Source organism: Lynx canadensis, chromosome C1, assembly GCF_007474595.2.
Source record: "Lynx canadensis isolate LIC74 chromosome C1, mLynCan4.pri.v2, whole genome shotgun sequence".
Taxonomy (NCBI): domain Eukaryota; kingdom Metazoa; phylum Chordata; class Mammalia; order Carnivora; family Felidae; genus Lynx; species Lynx canadensis.
The window spans coordinates 195,217,351-195,236,645 of NC_044310.1; the positions used below are offsets into that span (position 1 = coordinate 195,217,351).

General features: G+C 37.2%; 1 protein-coding gene across 1 annotated transcript in view; it reads left to right on the top strand.

Moving 5' to 3' along the window:
* Window positions 1-19,295, top strand: part of CPS1 (carbamoyl-phosphate synthase 1) — a 128,591-nt gene that overhangs the window by 84,022 nt on the left and 25,274 nt on the right. Inside the window, 7 exon segments of the mRNA XM_030323767.1 lie at window positions 120-261; window positions 1,584-1,649; window positions 2,096-2,159; window positions 4,086-4,267; window positions 11,585-11,779; window positions 12,201-12,268; window positions 13,932-14,007. Coding sequence (XP_030179627.1) covers window positions 120-261; window positions 1,584-1,649; window positions 2,096-2,159; window positions 4,086-4,267; window positions 11,585-11,779; window positions 12,201-12,268; window positions 13,932-14,007 — 793 coding nt within the window.

Genomic DNA, 19,295 nt, shown 5'->3' on the forward strand with positions numbered 1-19,295 from the left:
GATCTCAACACTTTGAAGATGGAAAATAAGGAGACTTTGGTGTTTTTGAAATTGAACAGTTCACTAGTCCTTACTGTGTTTGTTCTAAACTTGAATCTCTCTTTTTCATTAACTCCTAGTGAGTCCATTACAGAAGAAACCCTGAAAAAGGCAAAGGAGATTGGGTTCTCAGACAAGCAGATTTCAAAATGCCTCGGGCTGACTGAGGCCCAGACAAGGGAGCTGAGGCTAAAGAAAAACATCCACCCTTGGGTTAAACAGGTAAAGGAATTTCCCTTTCCTCACAGGGTGAAATGTAGGCACCCACTCATAGAGCCATTGCCGGTATAAAGAGGGGTGGAATTCAGAAGTGATTCTACTTGTCCAGTCAATGCCCATGATGCCACCAGTTTCATTCAGCACAGGTTTGATATAAGCTTAAAAGGGAAAGGTTGAAGGGGCACTGGGACGCAAAGGTAGGACTGAGTACATGGTTTTCTCTGCCTAAATGAAAAAAAAATCAAAGTGACCTCTCCTTTACTTTTTGACCTCTGTGCAGATATATCTGCAATAAGATAAATCCTTAGTGTAATAGAAGGACTTGAAATACCCTAGCATGGTGGCTGACCTCTTGAAAAGAATAGTTATCTCTTTTGGCACTAACTTTTTACAGGGTAATACTTTATTTTAAGTGCCCCATCATTATGGTTCATTTAGTATTCATTGTGATAGGGTTGGGCATAATGAGCTCATCTAGTATTCATGACAATCATACAAGAACTTTCATAGGTGTACCGTTGTGATTTTTTTTTTTTTTTTTTTTTTGACTACAGTAGAAGGATGCCTTGGCTTAAAGTACCACCAGCTGGTTTTTGTCCTTTAAAATCATTGACTTTTCTCCATGTGCTCGGGGGCGGGGGGCGGGGGGGCACATGCCTTTGGTCTCAGGCTTGATGCAGAATATTTTCTATTCAGCAATTATCTTTCCTCCTTCTCACCTGCCTTACACTAGCTTGCCCTGTTGGCCCTGAATTCTTGCTCACTAAGCTAAGCTCCTGGCCTTTGAGAACTGAATTGATTTACTTTTTCAAAATATGTTCAATGAGACCTTGTCCCCTTCCCCTCTTCCCCATGCTTTATGGTATTTATGTCATTCCATTGCTCAGTGCCATTGGTAACTTAAATTCTATGCATTCATTTGCAGACCCAAAACGTTCTTACATATAGGTCATTTTGCTCTGATTTGAGCTGCTTTAGATAGTTGTCTGGGTAAGTCTTCCTGGTAACTAGTTGACCATATAACGATTGTGTTATGTATGTGAGAAATACTACTGTAATGAATCAATGATGCTCTGGGTGTGTATTGTCATTTATTGCTCAAGTGATAACTAGATTACATCATTGTTCCTCCACCCCACCTCATTTTCAGAATTAGAAAGTAATTGAATTGTACTTACCTTTTTATTGTTTTTATATTTGGCAATAAGAGGCCTTAAAGGAATACGAATGCAGTGCAAATTGTTTTACTCTTGAAAAAATATAACAAAGGGACTAAAATCCCTATTTATTTATGTAATTATTTATTTATTTATATTTTCTTGCAGATTGATACACTGGCTGCAGAATACCCATCAGTAACAAACTACCTCTATGTTACCTACAATGGTCAGGTAGGAACTGCCAAATTGCTGTATGTAGAAAGCTCCAGATTTAGTAAATGGTCACCATGGGGAATATACATTTTCGTGTTTTTGGTTATCTAGTAATCTAGGTAATAAAAATGACATTATGTAGGTCAGATGTGATAATGTATTTCTATACTGACTTTTCAGAACTGCCTTAAAATGGTGAAATCAAACAAATACAACTAGAATAAGGACAATGGTTACATGAACATACAATTGTGGTGTGTTCTCGTGGCTATTTAATTAAAATATATTGAACTTATATTTTGTGAATAAGTAGAGTTTATACTTTATGCTTATGGATTCCTAGAGACTAATACAGTGCACACATCAATAAGAGAAAGGATGAGAAAGATACATTCAGTGACAGGACAAAGAGTTTAATTAGATTGAAGAATAACACATAATAATTTCTTTTTTTTTCTCCTCAGGAGCATGATATCAATTTCGATGACCATGGAATGATGGTGTTAGGCTGTGGTCCATATCATATTGGTAAAGTGATAACTTATATTTACATAGGACTTTACAGTTTATGTTGTACTTTTCACACATGTTAATTCTATTATTCCAAGAACTATGTATAATAGATGATGTTATAATAAGTATTTTGCAATTTCAGAAACTGAGGTTCAGACAGGTAAAGCCCAAGTTTATTTAGCTATTAAGTGATAGAAGTCGTACTCAATTGCAGGTCTCAACTATAATTCCTTCTTCCTTTTCATTATGTCACCCTTTTATGTTTTTATCCTCATGAACGAAATTGAGCCTCTCACTGGGGTTGGGGAATGAATTGCACTTTGACATTTCCTCATCTGGCATAGTTTTACACAAAGATCTATATTTGCTCAAGAACTTTATACATCAACCAGAAATTACATTTGTAGATGAGATCTGTGAATATATGACGTCTGTTGATATCAAATGCCAACAGCTTTTCTCATTGGTTCATAGGCAGAGCATTATAGAATTTAATTAAAACATTCCCACTGGAAATTCTTACATCTCACCCAACACTTAAAATTAGACATTTAATAATGAGATAATAATAATAATTTACAGTTACAAAGTGTATATTTAAATAGACATGATATTTCTCAAGCGTATTTAACATTTAGTCTCTGCAGATTATTCTAGTATGGAAATGATAAAATGTATAATTTAAAATGTATGTAGTCTTATTCTGTTACTTTAAACATAGTTTGTTTTAGTTTTTTGTAAGTAATTAAGTGCTTCTGGATATACTACTTTAGCAATTTTTGGCCAAATCTTGAAGTAGTTCAAAAGTGTTTATTACTTTACTACCTTAGTTTCCTATGGCTAAATGGCGTGAACACTTCCATCAGGATCTACCCTTCTCTTTTCTAGACCTTTCTTTCTTCCTATTCAAATTTTACCTTATTTATGTGACAATTCTGCATTACCTTAGGACCCAGGGCAGACTAGCTGAGCTGATAATCAAGTGTATACTTAATTGATAGTGAAAATTAGCATGCTACTATATTTGGATAAGTTACTGTTCTGACAAGAGTTTTTAGGAGACAAAATCCTAATGCAAAGGATTAGTACAAATCCCAGAACTTTCACTTCTATGCATCCCAGTAGAGGTGATATTTTGAGGTATTTAGGCCATTATTGTACTTTGAATTACTTTTTAGAAGGTCACTCACTCTGCATGGGGTGGCCTTGCCAAGCTTAAAAGGATATGCTTGGAAAGGACAGGATTTTCCAATCAATCAAGATATGTCAGAGCTACAAGGCACTTCAGGGATCATTTGGTTTAGCCCTCAGATAGCAGAGCAAGTGGAATAACTAAAACAAGAACTCAAGTATTCCAATCACTAGCTTAAATATTTTTGTGTACTGAGGTCAGTTTGTACACTTTGAGTTTATTTTTTAATTTCCTTTTTTTTTTCTTTTGAGAGAGAGAGAGTGAGCACATAAGCGGGGGGGGGGGGGGGGGGGTGGTGGGTAGGTGGAGAGGGAGAGAGAGAATCCCAAGCAGGCTCTGGATCAGAAACCCACGGACCATGAGATCATGATCTGAGCTCAAACCCAGGGTTGGATGCTCAACCAACTGAGCCACCCAGGTGCCTCAAAAGGGTTTTTGTTTTTTATCATTAGAATTATCTCCCACTAACTTTGACGTTCTGAGTGTTTCAGATATGGAGATTACCCAATGGATAACTTAGCATATAAAACAAGCCAACATGTCATTGTTGTTTAATTAGTCCCTGTTTTTCCTACTATTAATGTAGTGTGCATAATGGATCTGAAATTTACATTTTGAAATTTTAAAAAATTGCATCGAAAGGGCATTCGCTTCCTAGACTTGGACTGACGGGCAATATGTTTCTCTGCTCTTTGTGTTGTAACTTCACGTTTCTCTTACCCCTTTTTCCAATCTCACCGTCTCTGCAGGCAGCAGTGTGGAATTTGATTGGTGTGCTGTCTCCAGCATCCGCACACTGCGTCAACTTGGCAAGAAGACAGTAGTGGTGAATTGCAACCCTGAGACCGTGAGCACAGACTTTGATGAGTGTGACAAACTGTACTTTGAAGAGTTATCTTTGGAGAGAATCCTAGATATCTACCATCAGGAGGTAAAAAGAGGGGGAAAAAAAAAGAAAGAAAGAAAGACAGAGAGAGAAAGGAAAGAAAAAAAGGAAGAAAAATATATGCAGTGCATACTTTATAGATGTATATATATATATACATATGTATATACGTATACATACATATATATACATATATGTATATATATATATATATATACATACACACACACACACACACATATATATATATATACATATATATATATATATGTAGATTTAAGTTATAATTCCCCTTAGGAGAAAGAGCTGCCGTGTCTTCCACTGACTAATTTTGTAGCGAAACTCTAAAAAAATTATCCCAGCCTTAGAGTCTTGAGGCCCTGGCACAGAGTGATTATTTTTTTTCTTTCTAAGCATTCCAACTAGATTGACAACTCTTTTGGTAACATATGCCAAACACATATTAACTACTACAAAACAACCCTCCAAAATATTTTGCAGAATGATTTCACTGGTCATCTAGACACACAATAAGCAGCCTCCCTCTAGTTCATGTGTTGTTATGGTTCAGTAATGAGTGGTCCCCACAGGAGAAAAGTCAGCTGTTCACAAAGACCGGTTAATTCTTTGTGCCATGAGATGAAGCCATCAGTCTTCGGTTTAAGATCCATGAGTTCATTCTGAATGATTTCGGTACTTTTATAGCTTTCTCTGATAGTTGCTCTTCCTCTCTCCCTCTGATATTACTGAGAATATCTTCACTGTGAATTCCTATGATCGCAGGTTACTATAAGTCTATAGAAAAAGTTAATTAAATTATTTTACAGTTAAGAAATAACTATTGGAAGATTTGAGTGATGTCCAGTGATTGTTCCTTTTGATGTTATTACAGTTAAATTCCCTGCTATATAGAATCATTCCCATGTATATTCATATGGTTACTGAGAAAAAAAAAAATACTGAGGGCCATAGTACTTAAATTCAAGTTTTGACTTGACAATTCATTGACTTGGGGAAATTTCTTCAATTCTGTGTTTCATCTTTTTTTGGTGTTGTTAATGAACCACATGAGTGTTAAGTATGTGCTACATGCAGGTTCTGTGAAGATAACAAGGTTTGTGGTTGGAGTCACATTGTAAAGTATAGAGTTCAGTGCCAGAACATATGATGATTTTATTACATTAAACAAAAATAGACAAACTAAGGATGGATATATCATCACAGTTGTCTATTTGGGGCTAAGTATACTAATCTTTTCATATGATGAAATTGAACCATTAGGTAGAGTACGCACAATTTTTGTTTTTCTCTCTGACATGTTTTTTTTTTTTTTTCTAACAATTTCTTAAGATTCATTTCAGGTGGGGATCAAAACAAGTGCATTCTACAAATATATCTTGAGTACCTTTTAGTGTACTAGGTTGAGTACTTGAATACTAGGTTCAGAAGGTCAGAGAGCTATAAAACCAAATCCCTACCTTCAAGACATTAGAATAAAACTAGGACCCATAACATAAATATGTGAAAAATTACATAATTGTTTGAAAATATTAACAAGGATTATAGGAATCACAGCAGGCATTTTACACATAATTAATTATTTCACCATGAAATGTTTTAAGGAAAGATTAAAAAATTCTACAACTGCCTTTGGATACAGTTATACATGGATATTAATGAGATCCTTTTATAATAACTGAATTCAGTATGATGGTAAAAGATAAATTAGCCCTTCTTTGAAGCTAATGGGCATTTATAGTGGTACTCTCTATTTTTTTTTAATTTTTTTTTCCAACGTTTATTTATTTTTGGGACAGAGAGAGACAGAGCATGAACGGGGGAGGGGCAGAGAGAGAGGGAGACACAGAATCGGAAACAGGCTCCAGGCTCTGAGCCATCAGCCCAGAGCCCGACGCGGGGCTCGAACTCCCGGACCGCGAGATCGTGACCTGGCTGAAGTCGGACGCTTAACCGACTGCGCCACCCAGGCGCCCCTATATTTTTAAATTTTGTATGGGAGAATATAAGAACAACATTCCATTGATGTATTTGTTAGAGTATCCCACAGGAAATGTTTTATTATTGTATACACATATCATACATACATATACATATATGTCTCCTTCTATGAGGTTGTCGTGTATATCCTCACAATCTCTAGGAGACAGACTGCTGTAATCCAAACTTGGATGCCCCTAGTGATGCTGAAGGTACTGAGACATTCAGTAGTAAATCTGCAGAAAATTGGAAGCACATCTAAACTTATTCAAAGCACACATTTGAGTCACTTTAGAAGGACGATAGGCTTTCCAAGGGTACATAGTTGTATAGGATAATAAAAAGTATGATGGGTCTCCTGGTTCAGGTCTCTTGGTCTAGTTCAGGACCAAGGCTATTTCCATGGCAACAAGGAAGCACTTCTAAAGAAAACATAAAGGGGAGTCAGAAAAGTGACATGCCCTTTGAGTAAAGCAGGCTGGTTCAGTCTATAGGGCATGCACTCTTGATCTCAGGGTCATGAGTTCAAACCCCATGTTGTGTATGGAGCCTACTTAAAAAAACAAAAACAAAAACAAACACAAAAAGGAAAGAAGTCTTGATGAGAGGTGGAGTGAGAGATTTTAGGTGTGCTAAAATCTCCTTCCTACTTGTTCTTATTTTTTTAATAGAAAATGTTACAGTGATGTATTCTTTTGGCTGCAGACATTTTTTATACTTTATAAAAAGCAGCCCTTTAAACTTAAGTCATTTATTCCTTGTGATTGTGTCCATGGGTTCTGCTCCCTGAGAAGGAATCTGCATTTTGATTTTTTTTTTAAATTTGGGTGTTGAGTGTGGGGAAGGGTCCAGAAAGTGAGAAGTTGGAGTCTGCTATCTACGAGGGTTGGATTTGATAGATGGTATTTTGCCTAGTTCACAGTTTTGGTTAGGACATTCCTTATAAGGGAAAGGATGTTCTCAAGCTTTTTTGAGGTACATGAGTTGAAAATTATTACATTGTTTATAGAAGTTGCAACACTGTGCTTCTCTTTTATTAGATCTATTATTAAATCTTTTTCTCAGGGATGAACTATGTAATAATCTTCACAGGCTACAGCAATGAATAAGAATCACATAGATCCTGTCTAAACTTCACATTCCCTTTTTTCCTTTGAAAACTCATTGTTTGGGGCGCCTGGGTGGCGCAGTCCGTTAAGCGTCCGACTTCAGCCAGGTCACGATCTCGCAGTCTGGGAGTTTGAGCCCCGCGTCAGGCTCTGGGCTGATGGCTCAGAGCCTGGAGCCTGTTTCCGATTCTGTGTCTCCCTCTCTCTCTGCCCCTTCCCCGTTCATGCTCTGTCTCTCTCTGTCCCAAAAATAAATAAACGTTGGAAAAAAAAAATTAAAAAAAAAAAAAAGAAAACTCATTGTTTGAAAAGTTATATAAATGAACATTAATTTTATTCTACATCCCAGCCCTATGTAAGACCCATTTCTCATTTTTTTATTTGTTCATTAAAAACCAGATTGAGTCTAAAATTTCCAGGCAATATTCCTGACACCTTACGATATTGCTATCTAGTTTGAGTCCTGCTTAAGTAATTTTTCTTGCTTTTACAATGAATAACTTATTTGATCATACCCCATAAAAATGTACTCTGATTAATGAGAAAATTGTTCTGTTTTTAACACCTAATACTATATGAATATATATACAATGGTACCTCTGTAACACAACTTGAGTTAAATGAATGAATGACAGACATTAATTAATTATAGACAAAACCCATTAGGCAATGAATGACTCTAAATAGAACTGGGTTTCATTCCTAGCATTTGATTTAACTGTTATTAAATATAATCTTAAGGGTCTGCCTAAAGTGTTGAAAGTTTTTTACTAAAATGTGAATTCCAAAATAAGAAAGCATGATCAATCTCATAGACAGGTGTGCAAAGAGTAGAGATTTATAAATTACAGATAATACATGAAATTACAAAAATCAGGACCATCTTTTAATGAGTTAAAAGATGAATGAATGGAATGAATTAACATGAATGCTATTTCTGTTAGATAAATTTTCTCTCCTGCATTCTGTCTATAATATAGCGTTTAATTGGCCCATAAAAATAAGGACCAACAAAAGTACTAAAAATATATTTGTGGGGTTACTGCAGCTTGAATATTGTTTCAGAAATATTCTTGTGTGGGGTTGCCCTAGCTTAGTGATAATCAAGTTTAAATAAAACAGAAAACTAAACTGAGTGAAAAGATACAAACAAATCTAGGTAGGATCAATGGAACTTTGGGACCCTACTAGAATTATTTTTGGGCTGGAGTATTTAGAAATCTGTGAAATATCTGAACTTTAAAATATTTTATTTCAGTGAGTTATTTAAACCTAATTTGGCTTAAACAGTTATGATAATAATGCTAATTTGCCCATGTGGGATACCAAGTTCTTCTCCCTGAGCCCCTGCTAGTTCTGTGCTTAGAGTTGGGGCCAATTTAAGATGGAATTCTTCCACAAAACTGTCTTTTATTAACTTCGTCCTACAAACATGTTCTCTTATACTGAATTCCTTTTGTTGTGTGGACAAAATGTGCACTTAACCATCACCTGCTACTCTAACACATTCTGTGGATATATTTGCCTTTCCAGTGATGATCTTTATGCAGACAAAGTTTTTCTACCACTTTCAAAAAGAATGTTTTAGAAATAGCTCTCCTTGTATCCTCTAACATTAACCACCTTTGAAACCAGGTAGAAAAATAGAGCTAGCTTAAGATTCGAAGATTTGGTTTATTAGTTAGGCATAGCTACTTTAAAGTACGTAAAGAATTGAGTTCTAGTGCTGGCTTTGTATTTGGTAGATGTGAAATATGGGCAAGTCATTTCACCTTTGCTGAGCCTTAGTTTCTTGAGCTATAAAATGGGGAGAGCAGTATCTACCTCAGAGGGATAGAGTGGAGGTCGAAACAGATGGTCCAGGGCATATAGTAATATCCTTAACGAATAGTAGCAGTTTATTTTATTACTGTTTTGAATGTTGCTTATTTATTAAAAAATAAAAATCAATTTCATAGAACATTTTGAAAATTATTGGTGTCTTTATTAATTAAAGACTTTTCACTCTAACTTTGAGCTCCCATTTAGTGCAATGGACTCTAATTTTTGCTTATAGGTTGGTACTTCCTTTTTTTTTTTTAATTTTAGAAATTATTTTGAAGTCTTTCAAATAAAAAACTTTTTGTATGCATTTAATCAAGGAATTAGTTTTTAAGCCTCTAAAATATTAACTCTGCTAATAAACTAAGAATAATAAGCAAATAAAAATATTATTATAGTACAAAGAATAAATCTTCTTAAAGGTTCTGCAAAGATGTATATTGAACATAAAAATGATAAAAGAAGCTTAAGTGCACTTATAAATATGCAGAACTGTGGATTATTGTTTTCCATACTGTTTACAATGCATTTAAGCACTCAATTGCAGGGTATTTGTTTAGGCAGTAATATAATTTCTCTCATCAAAGAGAAATTAGCTTTATCCCTTTTAAGAGTATTTCAGACTGATTTCAAATAATGATAAAATACATTTGGTGCACATCTATTATTTCAGCAGTTCTAATATTCATTAGGTTATTAAAACAAATACAAATTATGTCAAGATAGATGGCCATTCAGATATAATAATATTTTCTAATATTAATAACAATGTAGTATTTATGCACTTATAATGTGTGAGGCCTTTAATGTTTATTATCTTATTTAATTTTTCTAGTGACCTTATGAAGCTAACAGCTATTATTATTCTAATTTTACAGACATGAAGCCTGGACAGAGTTTCACAGAGGGAACTAAGATGGGAAGGGACTTTGAACTTTAAAAAAAAATCTTGATGTTTTGACTGCTCATAAGAGATTAAGGTTAAAGATTCAGAGACTGCTTGTCAGGCAAATAGTAAGGAAACAGGTACTCACATCAGTTTATTGGGTACTGTAGACGGTGCCAAGGTGGCAGTAAAAGAGAGAGGGTGTACAAATGGGAGGTAAGATTTAGACTGGACTTTAGTGGAGAGATTATGTAGAGTTTAGATAAGGGAGAAGACAAAAGGAGAAAAGAAGCAAAGGCAGTGAAGGTTAAGTGGGGCAGAATGCTTGTGAGCAGGAGTGCACATAGTTGGGACATTGAGTAGGAGGTCTTCTTGGAGGGGAGGAGAATAATAACAGATAAAGCTGGAGAGTCTTATTTTTTTTTTCAACGTTTTTTATTTATTTTTGGGACAGAGAGAGACAGAGCATGAACGGGGGAGGGGCAGAGAGAGAGGGAGACACAGAATCGGAAACAGGCTCCAGGCTCCGAGCCATCAGCCCAGAGCCCGACGCGGGGCTCGAACTCACGGACCGCGAGATCGTGACCTGGCTGATGTCGGACGCTTAACCGACTGCGCCACCCAGGCGCCCCTGGAGAGTCTTATTTTTTAATGTTTTATATTTTATTTTATATTTTATTTTATTTTATTTTATTTTATTTTATTTTATTTTATTTTATTTTATTTTATCTTATTATTGTCAAGTTAACTAACATACAGCATAGTCTTGGCTTTGGGAGTAGAATCCCATGATTTCATCACTTACATACAACACCCAGTGCTCATGTCAACAAATGCCCTCCTCAATGCCCATCAACCATTTTCCCCACCCTCCTGCTCCCCAGCCCCATCAACCCTCAGTTTGTTCTCTGTATTTAAGAGTCTCTTATGGTTTGTCTCCCTCTCTGTATCTTATTTTTCCTTCCCTTCCCCTGTGGTCAAGCTGGAGAGTCTTAATTGTCCCGTTGATGGGGATGAGTTTACACTTTGTTCTTTAGGCAAAGGGAGACTTTGGAGAAAGCAAGTATAGGAGTAACTTGGTGAAGCAGTTTTGTAGGATAATTAATCTGAATATGAAAGGCTGGGGTGGAGGGGAACAGGAGAAGTGAGTGTGAGAAGGAGAGATCTATGTCTATTTAGGAAATTACAATAGTAGTCCAAGGAACACTTGATTACAGTGTAAAGTACATGGTGAAAATATTAATTGGATAGATTTCCTTTCTCTAATTGTCATGCATGTAAATGTCACACATTCATGTGTAGTTGTGTGGAAGTTTGATATGGTAATCATGTGTAATTGTATGGAACTCTTCCATAGATTTAAGCATGTAAGTGCTTGGAAAGTAAGAACCAAGTTTGTTTATCTCTGTAGCATAACTTAATATTATCGACTGATGGGAGAAATGCAAGTATCAAAGCATGGTAAGCATTTTCACTAAGGAAATGAAGGCAGTTGTGCAGTCACCGTGAAGTTGCCCCAGTGGCTGATATTGTGGGTGTCTTTTACAGGCATGCGGGGGCTGCATCATATCAGTTGGGGGTCAGATTCCAAACAACCTGGCAGTCCCTCTATACAAGAATGGTGTCAAGATCATGGGCACGAGCCCTCTGCAGATAGACAGGGCCGAGGATCGCTCTATCTTCTCAGCTGTCTTGGATGAGCTGAAGGTGGCTCAGGCACCCTGGAAAGCTGTGAACACTTTGGTAAGGAGAGAAACACATGTCTGTTTTAATGTTCGCTTTTGAAGAGTCGTAGCATGAATGTTAACTACTGCAGACATTAGCTCCAGGGCAGAGAGAAGACACTGGGCTTAGTGACTTTACTTTAAAGCTGGTATATTTCCATGATTGCGGTTAAATGTTGGTTACAAATTGGTAGGAGTATTCTCATTAAGATTCAGACAATGAAAAACATTCAAACTATTTTTGAACTGGATTTGATATATAGAATTAGAAACTAGGAATTTTATATATTTCGAATGCCCAATTTACATTTTAATGGTGTCTTTTGAGAGAAAGAATAAAAAGAGTCGTGTTACCACTTGTTCTAAAGATATCTTTCTGCAGAGCTATTGAATCTTTTAAACTATTTGTGCATTTTGTTGTTGTCGTTTCTATCAATCAGAACGAGGCACTGGAATTTGCGAAGTCTGTGGGCTACCCCTGTTTGTTGAGACCTTCCTATGTTTTGAGGTAATATATCTTTCCCCCAAAGTAATGATTTAAAAATCAGGAGATACAGAACTGCATGCTGTATGCTAATTGCACTTGACTTTGACATATGCAATCTGTAAATCCATCCACAATCCCCAAACCAACACGGCTGGATGGAGGACCTATGCACAGACCTTCAGTTTACTGCGTTTGTCTCGGAGTGACAGTGAGAGTCTATATCCTCCGTCTTAGAAGCCTGGCTTACGACATCTCCTTGCCAAATTGAGGGAGGATAGTTTCAATTAGCGAAGAGAACAATTGAAAAAAAAAAAACTAAAACTAAAAAGGAAAACCAGCCAGAACAAACCCGGGATATCTGTCTCCAGTATCTGTTTCCCAGTACACAGAAATGGCAGCTGGTCTCAGACTGTTGTCAACACCTCCTGATGGTGCCTCTGGTCTGAACTTTTGAGTTTTTGAGAGCACATTTTTTAAGAGATAAATTGTAATGGTGAGGGACATGGAAAGTGAGGATCTTTTATATTAAACTTTGAAACGAAGTTCTATCATCAAAGGAGAAGTTTTGAATTATCACTTCATCTCTTCAGATGTTACCACATGTAAGCACCTACTTCACTGAACAGGGGATAATAAGAGAAACACAATTTGCTGTGCACCATTTGAAAGTGTAAATGGAATTTGAGATGGGGTCCTTTAAAACAATGAAAAATTTAAAATGAGGTGGAAAACTGTCCTTTTTATTTAAATGACATTTTGTGTAAATCACAGTCAAATAATACTTCTTCATTTAGGTATTAATGCAAATTAATTTAAACAACACGCAGACATTTAAGGGAGGGCTGCAGAAAGCAGCTTTGACTACTGTGCTGCCTTTCTGATCTCTGCAATCTGTCTCTTTGTTCCAGTTTCCTATACTGTGAATTATCAATGTTATTGCCTTAGCCTTCCCGTCTTAGACATTGAGAGCTCTTTATGCAAAATTTTGTTATAGAGTAGAAAAGGTAAAGAAAATGCTACTTTTTAAAAAGAAGTGGAAAGTAGTGTGTTTCTTCCTTATTCTTTCCCTTCTCTTATTCCTCCTTCTTTCCTGCCTTCCCATCTCACTTTGAAAATATCAAAATTCAGTGTAAATTGATGTCAGCGTTCTTTCTCAAGCAGTTAGTGAGAAGGACACAGTTGAATACCTTTCAGTCAGTTCCTGTACATTATATTTGCAAATGTTACTAAAAATTTTATTCTTTTGTAACCTGGTTGGTAGTAGAATGACCTGCTTTGACAGCAGACCCGTGGGTAAGATCAGCCATTGGCAATGACCTCTGAAGAACGGGGAAAGAATAGCTAGATCCTGGGATGAATGTTGTTAACATTTAAGAATCTCCTGGAACCAGCAGAGTGAAAACACAGAATCAGAAAGGACAAACTTTGAGTTACTGCCATCTCTAGAGCTATGTGGTTCTCTTTGGACATTATCACAGTTCTCACCCCCAACTTGGGTGACTCTTTTGTTGATCGTTCTGATGATTAAATGGAGTAAAGTCTTAATTTAGAAAAAAAGCAAGTTCTTACTCAGTCCAGACTGGAACTAGAGGTTGCCTGGAACTGTTCTGAGAAGCAATCAAGACCAGAATGCTTTATTTCCAAAGCGATGAAAGAAACTGACTTGTCCTCCTTTCATTTCCAGTGGGTCAGCCATGAACGTGGTATTCTCTGAGGATGAGATGAAAAAATTCCTGGAGGAGGCCACTAGAGTCTCACAGGTAGTGTCTGATTTCTTCCTGGTGACTTTTACTTCTGATAGTTGCTATCTTATTTCGTAGGTTTTTCTTTTCACACTATGTTAGAGTGGTTTTCCCTTTTATTTCCTACCCACTAGTCTCCTATATGTGGAAATAAGAAAACTCAAATGCATTTAACTGTATTTAGATCCTTAGGGTTAGTGGAAGAAGAAGACCAGTGCATGTTTCGTCGCAACATTTATATGGTTTTAGACTCCAGGAGTGAGCCTGGATAAACATTCTTGACTGTTCATAAGTTAGATGCTAGTCAAGTTATCCCTGGGGTTCCCAGCCTCAAGGACTGCCCGATCAAGCTCATTATCTATCAGTGAAGGCTTTCCTGATTTTTAATTCTCACACTTGGCGAAACTTTGCCTTAGTCAACCCTGCAATTTTATTATTTTTTTTAATTTTTAAAATGTTTATTTATTTTGAGAGAGTGAGTAGCGAGGGCAGAGAGAGAGGGAGAGAGACAATCCCAAGCAGGATTCCAGCGTGGAGCCTATCACGGGGCTCTATCCCACAAACTGTGAGATCATGACCTGAGCTGATATCAAGAGTCAGACCCTCAACTGACTGAGATACCCAGGTGCCCCAACCCTGCATTTTTAGTAGTAAACCCCTTTGCTCACTTATTGATTTTTTTTTCATTTTGGTACATTCCATTTGCCAGTTAATAAAAATGTTTATAATTTTGTAGGGGCGCCTGGGTGGCGCAGTCGGTTAAGCGTCCGACTTCAACCAGGTCACGATCTCGCGGTCCCTGAGTTCGAGCCCCGCGTCAGGCTCTGGGCTGATGGCTCAGAGCCTGGAGCCTGTTTCCGATTCTGTGTCTCCCTCTCTCTCTGCCCCTCCCCCGTTCATGCTCTGTCTCTCTCTGTCCCAAAAATAAATAAACATTGAAAAAAAAAATTTTTTAAAAAAATATATAATTTTGTAGTGATTTAACTACTTTCCTCCACTGCCCTCAGCTTTTATTTTATCCCTTGGTATTACCTCGGTGTGATCCATTTAAGATTTACCCAGTAGGGTTATTGATCTTCAGACCTTGTACTGTGAAGGATAAAAGTAATATTTGCCTTTTAAAAGCTTTCAAAAGCTTGTTGGGTTTTAAAAAAAAGAGAGAGAGAGAGAGGGAGCACAACTCATAGAGAAGAGTTTGATGTTTGGCAAGTAGAATTTGGAGGGAGCTGAAGAGTAAAGTCTGAAGCATTTCAAAGAGGAATAAAAGAACATGGTCTGTGCCTCCTCATGAAGCCAGACCTCATTTCTGCGTGGTGGTTGCCCCCCAAGGACATTGGAGCAGTAAAGAAAGTAGCTAAGGATAAAGGGTGAGAAAGACAAAGAGTGTAAAAAAAGAAAACCAAATAGATTTTGATTCAGTTTGAAAGTCGATGGCTGAGGAGGGAATCTCTCCAGTGGGCCAGTTTTCATTAATGTGCCTGGGAGCAAGACACAGTCTTCTTCTCTATTTCACTTCCTGCAAGGGTCCAGGCAAACTCCCCTTCTGAGAAACCAGTTACACCCAGCTGGTCTCATGTGAATGATAAGACAGTTGTCCTCTCTTTTCTGCCTGGAACACTGGATCTTGCAGGACCTCTATTCATAGAATATTTTAAATATATATATTTTGCTGCTAGCATATGGATGGAACCCACACTGGACCAAAGTTTTATAATGGAGATGTCCTGACTGAGTACATTCTGGTTCAAGGATTCCCATCAAACTCCAGCAGAATCTGGAATACTCAGTTCAGTGACTCTGGAGTAAAGATAGATCATATCAATCATTCATCTATTTATGTACTAATTCATGTTTACCACCTGCTATATAATGGCATTGTTCTCAGTATCAGAGCTACATTCATGCAAAGAGAGATACAGTCTGCTCTCACAGAGGACTCTCTTTACTAGGGACATGAAGCTTCAAATAATTAGAATTAAATATAATAAGTATTGATATAATAAAATACAAGATACTGAGGAAGAGTGTAAATGAGATACATCCCTAAAAAAGGGCTTTTTAAATTAATTTAAAATGGTTTATTTAGAATTAACTGGATGAAAGGTTTATATTGTGGGTGTAAATAGAAGAAAATAGAGTAAAGTAAAGGTTCACAACTGAGAAAGAGCATGGGGTTTCTAGAAACTGTTAAAGGATTCAGTATATGGCTAGGACACCAAACATGGTAGAGGAGAAGATAGATTCGGTAGGGAGCAGAGAAAGAGAACCTTGTCAGTTATACTGAGTTTGGATTTTAGTCGTAATTTCTGATTTTAGTCATACTAGAGTATGGAGAGTGAATTCTGGGGCAAGGCTGAATTCACGGAAGAAGGTTAGGGGCTGTTGCTATAGTTCAGATTAGAGATGACAGTGCCTTGGATCAGAGTAATAATAGTAAAGATAAAGGGACATACGTACATTCTAGAAATATTGAGATGGTCATTGGAGGCAATTAGTGAATAGAAGGAAGTAGACGGTGAAAGAGTATCTGATAAAGGATGATTCCTGAGCTTCTGCCTTGGACAACTGGATGGATGGTGGTACCATTTATTAAAATAAGAGAACATGGGAGAAGGAGAAATTTTAGAGAAGGAGATTATATATTTATTTTTTGACCTTTTGTATAAGGTGCCTATGAGAAATCTAAGTAGAGATGCTTCAAAAGCAGTGGGTTATACAGATTTTAAATCGAGAATCAACGTCATGGCTAGTGATAGAAATGTACATATAGTTTTGGAAATAAATATATCATTTTAGTCAGAGTCTCAAGAATGGAAGCAATCACCAAGGAGACAGTATAGAGGAAGAAGAATAGCTAAAGCAGAGACAAGAGGGATACCCGCATTTAAGGACTGACCAGAGAAAAAAGAACATGAAGGAGCCTGACAGAGAAGCAGGAAAAGGTAGTTTATGGAAATAAATGGAAGAAACTATTTTAAGAAGGCCAACAATGTACAGTGCTGCAGAAAAATAGAAATTTATTAAGAAATTGTCTTTCCTGGGGTGCCTGTGTGGCTCAGTCAGTTAAGCATCTGACTCTTGTTTTTTTGGTTCAGGTCATGATCTCATGGTTCATGAGTTTCAGCCCCGAGTCAGACTACACTGACAGTGAGGAGCCTGCTTGGGGTTGTCTATCTCCCTCTCTCCCTGCCCCTCCCCCACTCATGCTGTCTCTGTCTCTCTCAAATAAATAAACTTAAAAAAAAAAAACAGAAATTTTCTTCCTCAACATGGTGAGGACTATTTCATAGATTTGTTCAAATGTCCAGGATGGTGGATGCTATTATTCCCCCACTCAGATCCCTTTACCTGTGGAAGCACCTATCCCTAACAGTAGCGATGGCTGATAACACTTACCAGCTACACTTCTCTGGGTAACTATCCTCAGTCAGATGAGAGCTTCATCAACAAGGAGGCAAGATCCCTCACATCACCACCACCCTGAAAACACTAGACAGTGAGTGACCTTTGCCTCAAGATGGGACTTACTCTGTGTTGCAGTTCGTGTTCCAGAGCTCCCTAGGGAGTAAGGCCAAATTCAGTCTCCACTGAGACCATAGATGTACTAGCTTTTTCCTGCTGCCCCATCCAGCTTCCCTTTCTCTCTCTCTTTCTTTCTCTTCCTTTCTCTCTTTCTTTCTCACTTTCCCTTTCTTTTCTTTCTTTCTTTCTTTCTTTCTTTCTTTCTTTCTTTCTTTCTTTCTTTCTTTTCTTTCTTTCTTTCTTTCTTTCTCTTTCCAAATGTTTATTTATTTTGAGAGAAAGAGAGAGAGAGAGAGAGAGGGATGGGCAGAGAGAGAGGGAGAGAGAGAATCCTAAGCAAGGTCCATGCTATCAAAACAGAGCCTGAGGCAGGGCTCAATCTCACAAACTGCAAGATCATGACCTGAGCCAAAATCAAGAACTGGATGCTTAATCGACTGAGCCACCTAGGTGCCCCCCCCCCCAATCCTACTTTTCTAACTCCCTCCATAAATCACCTGAACAAGGATCCCTGTCTCAGGATTGGCTAGAGAAGCTAAGATAGCTGGTAAACTTTTCTTTCTTTCGATTATGCTATTATAGTCATAATACAGAAGAAATCTCATATAGTTCTTAACACAGCTCCAGCAAGCCTGCTGAGGGAAACTTTGGGTATTTAAAGAAGAGGGAACAGAGATGGAAAGAAATCTTTTTTGTTTTCTTGGCTAATAAACAGCTACATATCTAGTCAGCTTTTGAAGAAAATGAAGTATGGAAATTGGCCTCTTTAATAGAAGAGAGAATTTTATTTATGGCATAAAACATTGGTGGTTTCAAATTTTCCACAAAATTCCTTTTCATTTCAAGTGTTCTACTAAAGGAGACAGAGTATATGAAATGTAATACATATGCATGAGATGAACTCTATGATAGTGGCCCAAAGGAGCTTGTGTTCAGAGGAAAAGAAGATGTTTGGAGAAGGCTGAGGGGAGGAGGTAGCATCTGAGTCAGGCCTTGAAGGAAGAGTTGAGGTTTGAAAGATGAAGCTGAGGAGAGAAGGTGGCACATGGAGAAGAGAGGCATGGAGACGGGTAACAGCAGGGTCTGGTAAGCAAACAAGTGGTGCAACTTGCGGGCGCTTGGGGCAAAGAGGAGAGGAGATACATGAACCCTGGAGCTCCTCAGTCAACCTCTTCATTTCATCTGGAGAAAGCAAGCAGTTATCCAGGTGTGGAGGGCATCACTGCACTGTCATGAAAGAGCTGGGAATGGGGCATGAGAAGGGTCTAAAACAGTGGAGAAAGGAAGGACCTTTTAAGATTAATAAAGTGAAATGTTGCAAATGCCGCGTGTTAGAAATGGTTTAGAGCATGTCCGTTCTAAGTAACAGTGGCCACCTTTGACCTAACAAAACCTCAACAAAATAATGAGATTCTCCTAAGTTCTCTTGCGGTCTCCTGGAGAGAACTGATGTAGGACCTTACAGTGCTTGGAAAAGATGAGTGTAGAAGAGAGAAAGAACTTGAACCGATATATATATATATTATATATATATGTTATATATATAATATGTATAATATAAATATATATAAATATAATATATATTATATATAATATAAATATAATATAAATATATATAAATAATATATATATAATTATAAATAAAATAGAGAGATATTCATAACTCTGGGAACAGAGATGGGACCTCCAGTGGACCCTCTCCTTGGCCCCCTCTTTTCTCTCACTCACTTAAAAGTCTATATTTGAAATTTCAGCCCTCACGTTCAATTCACTGAGTACTCAAA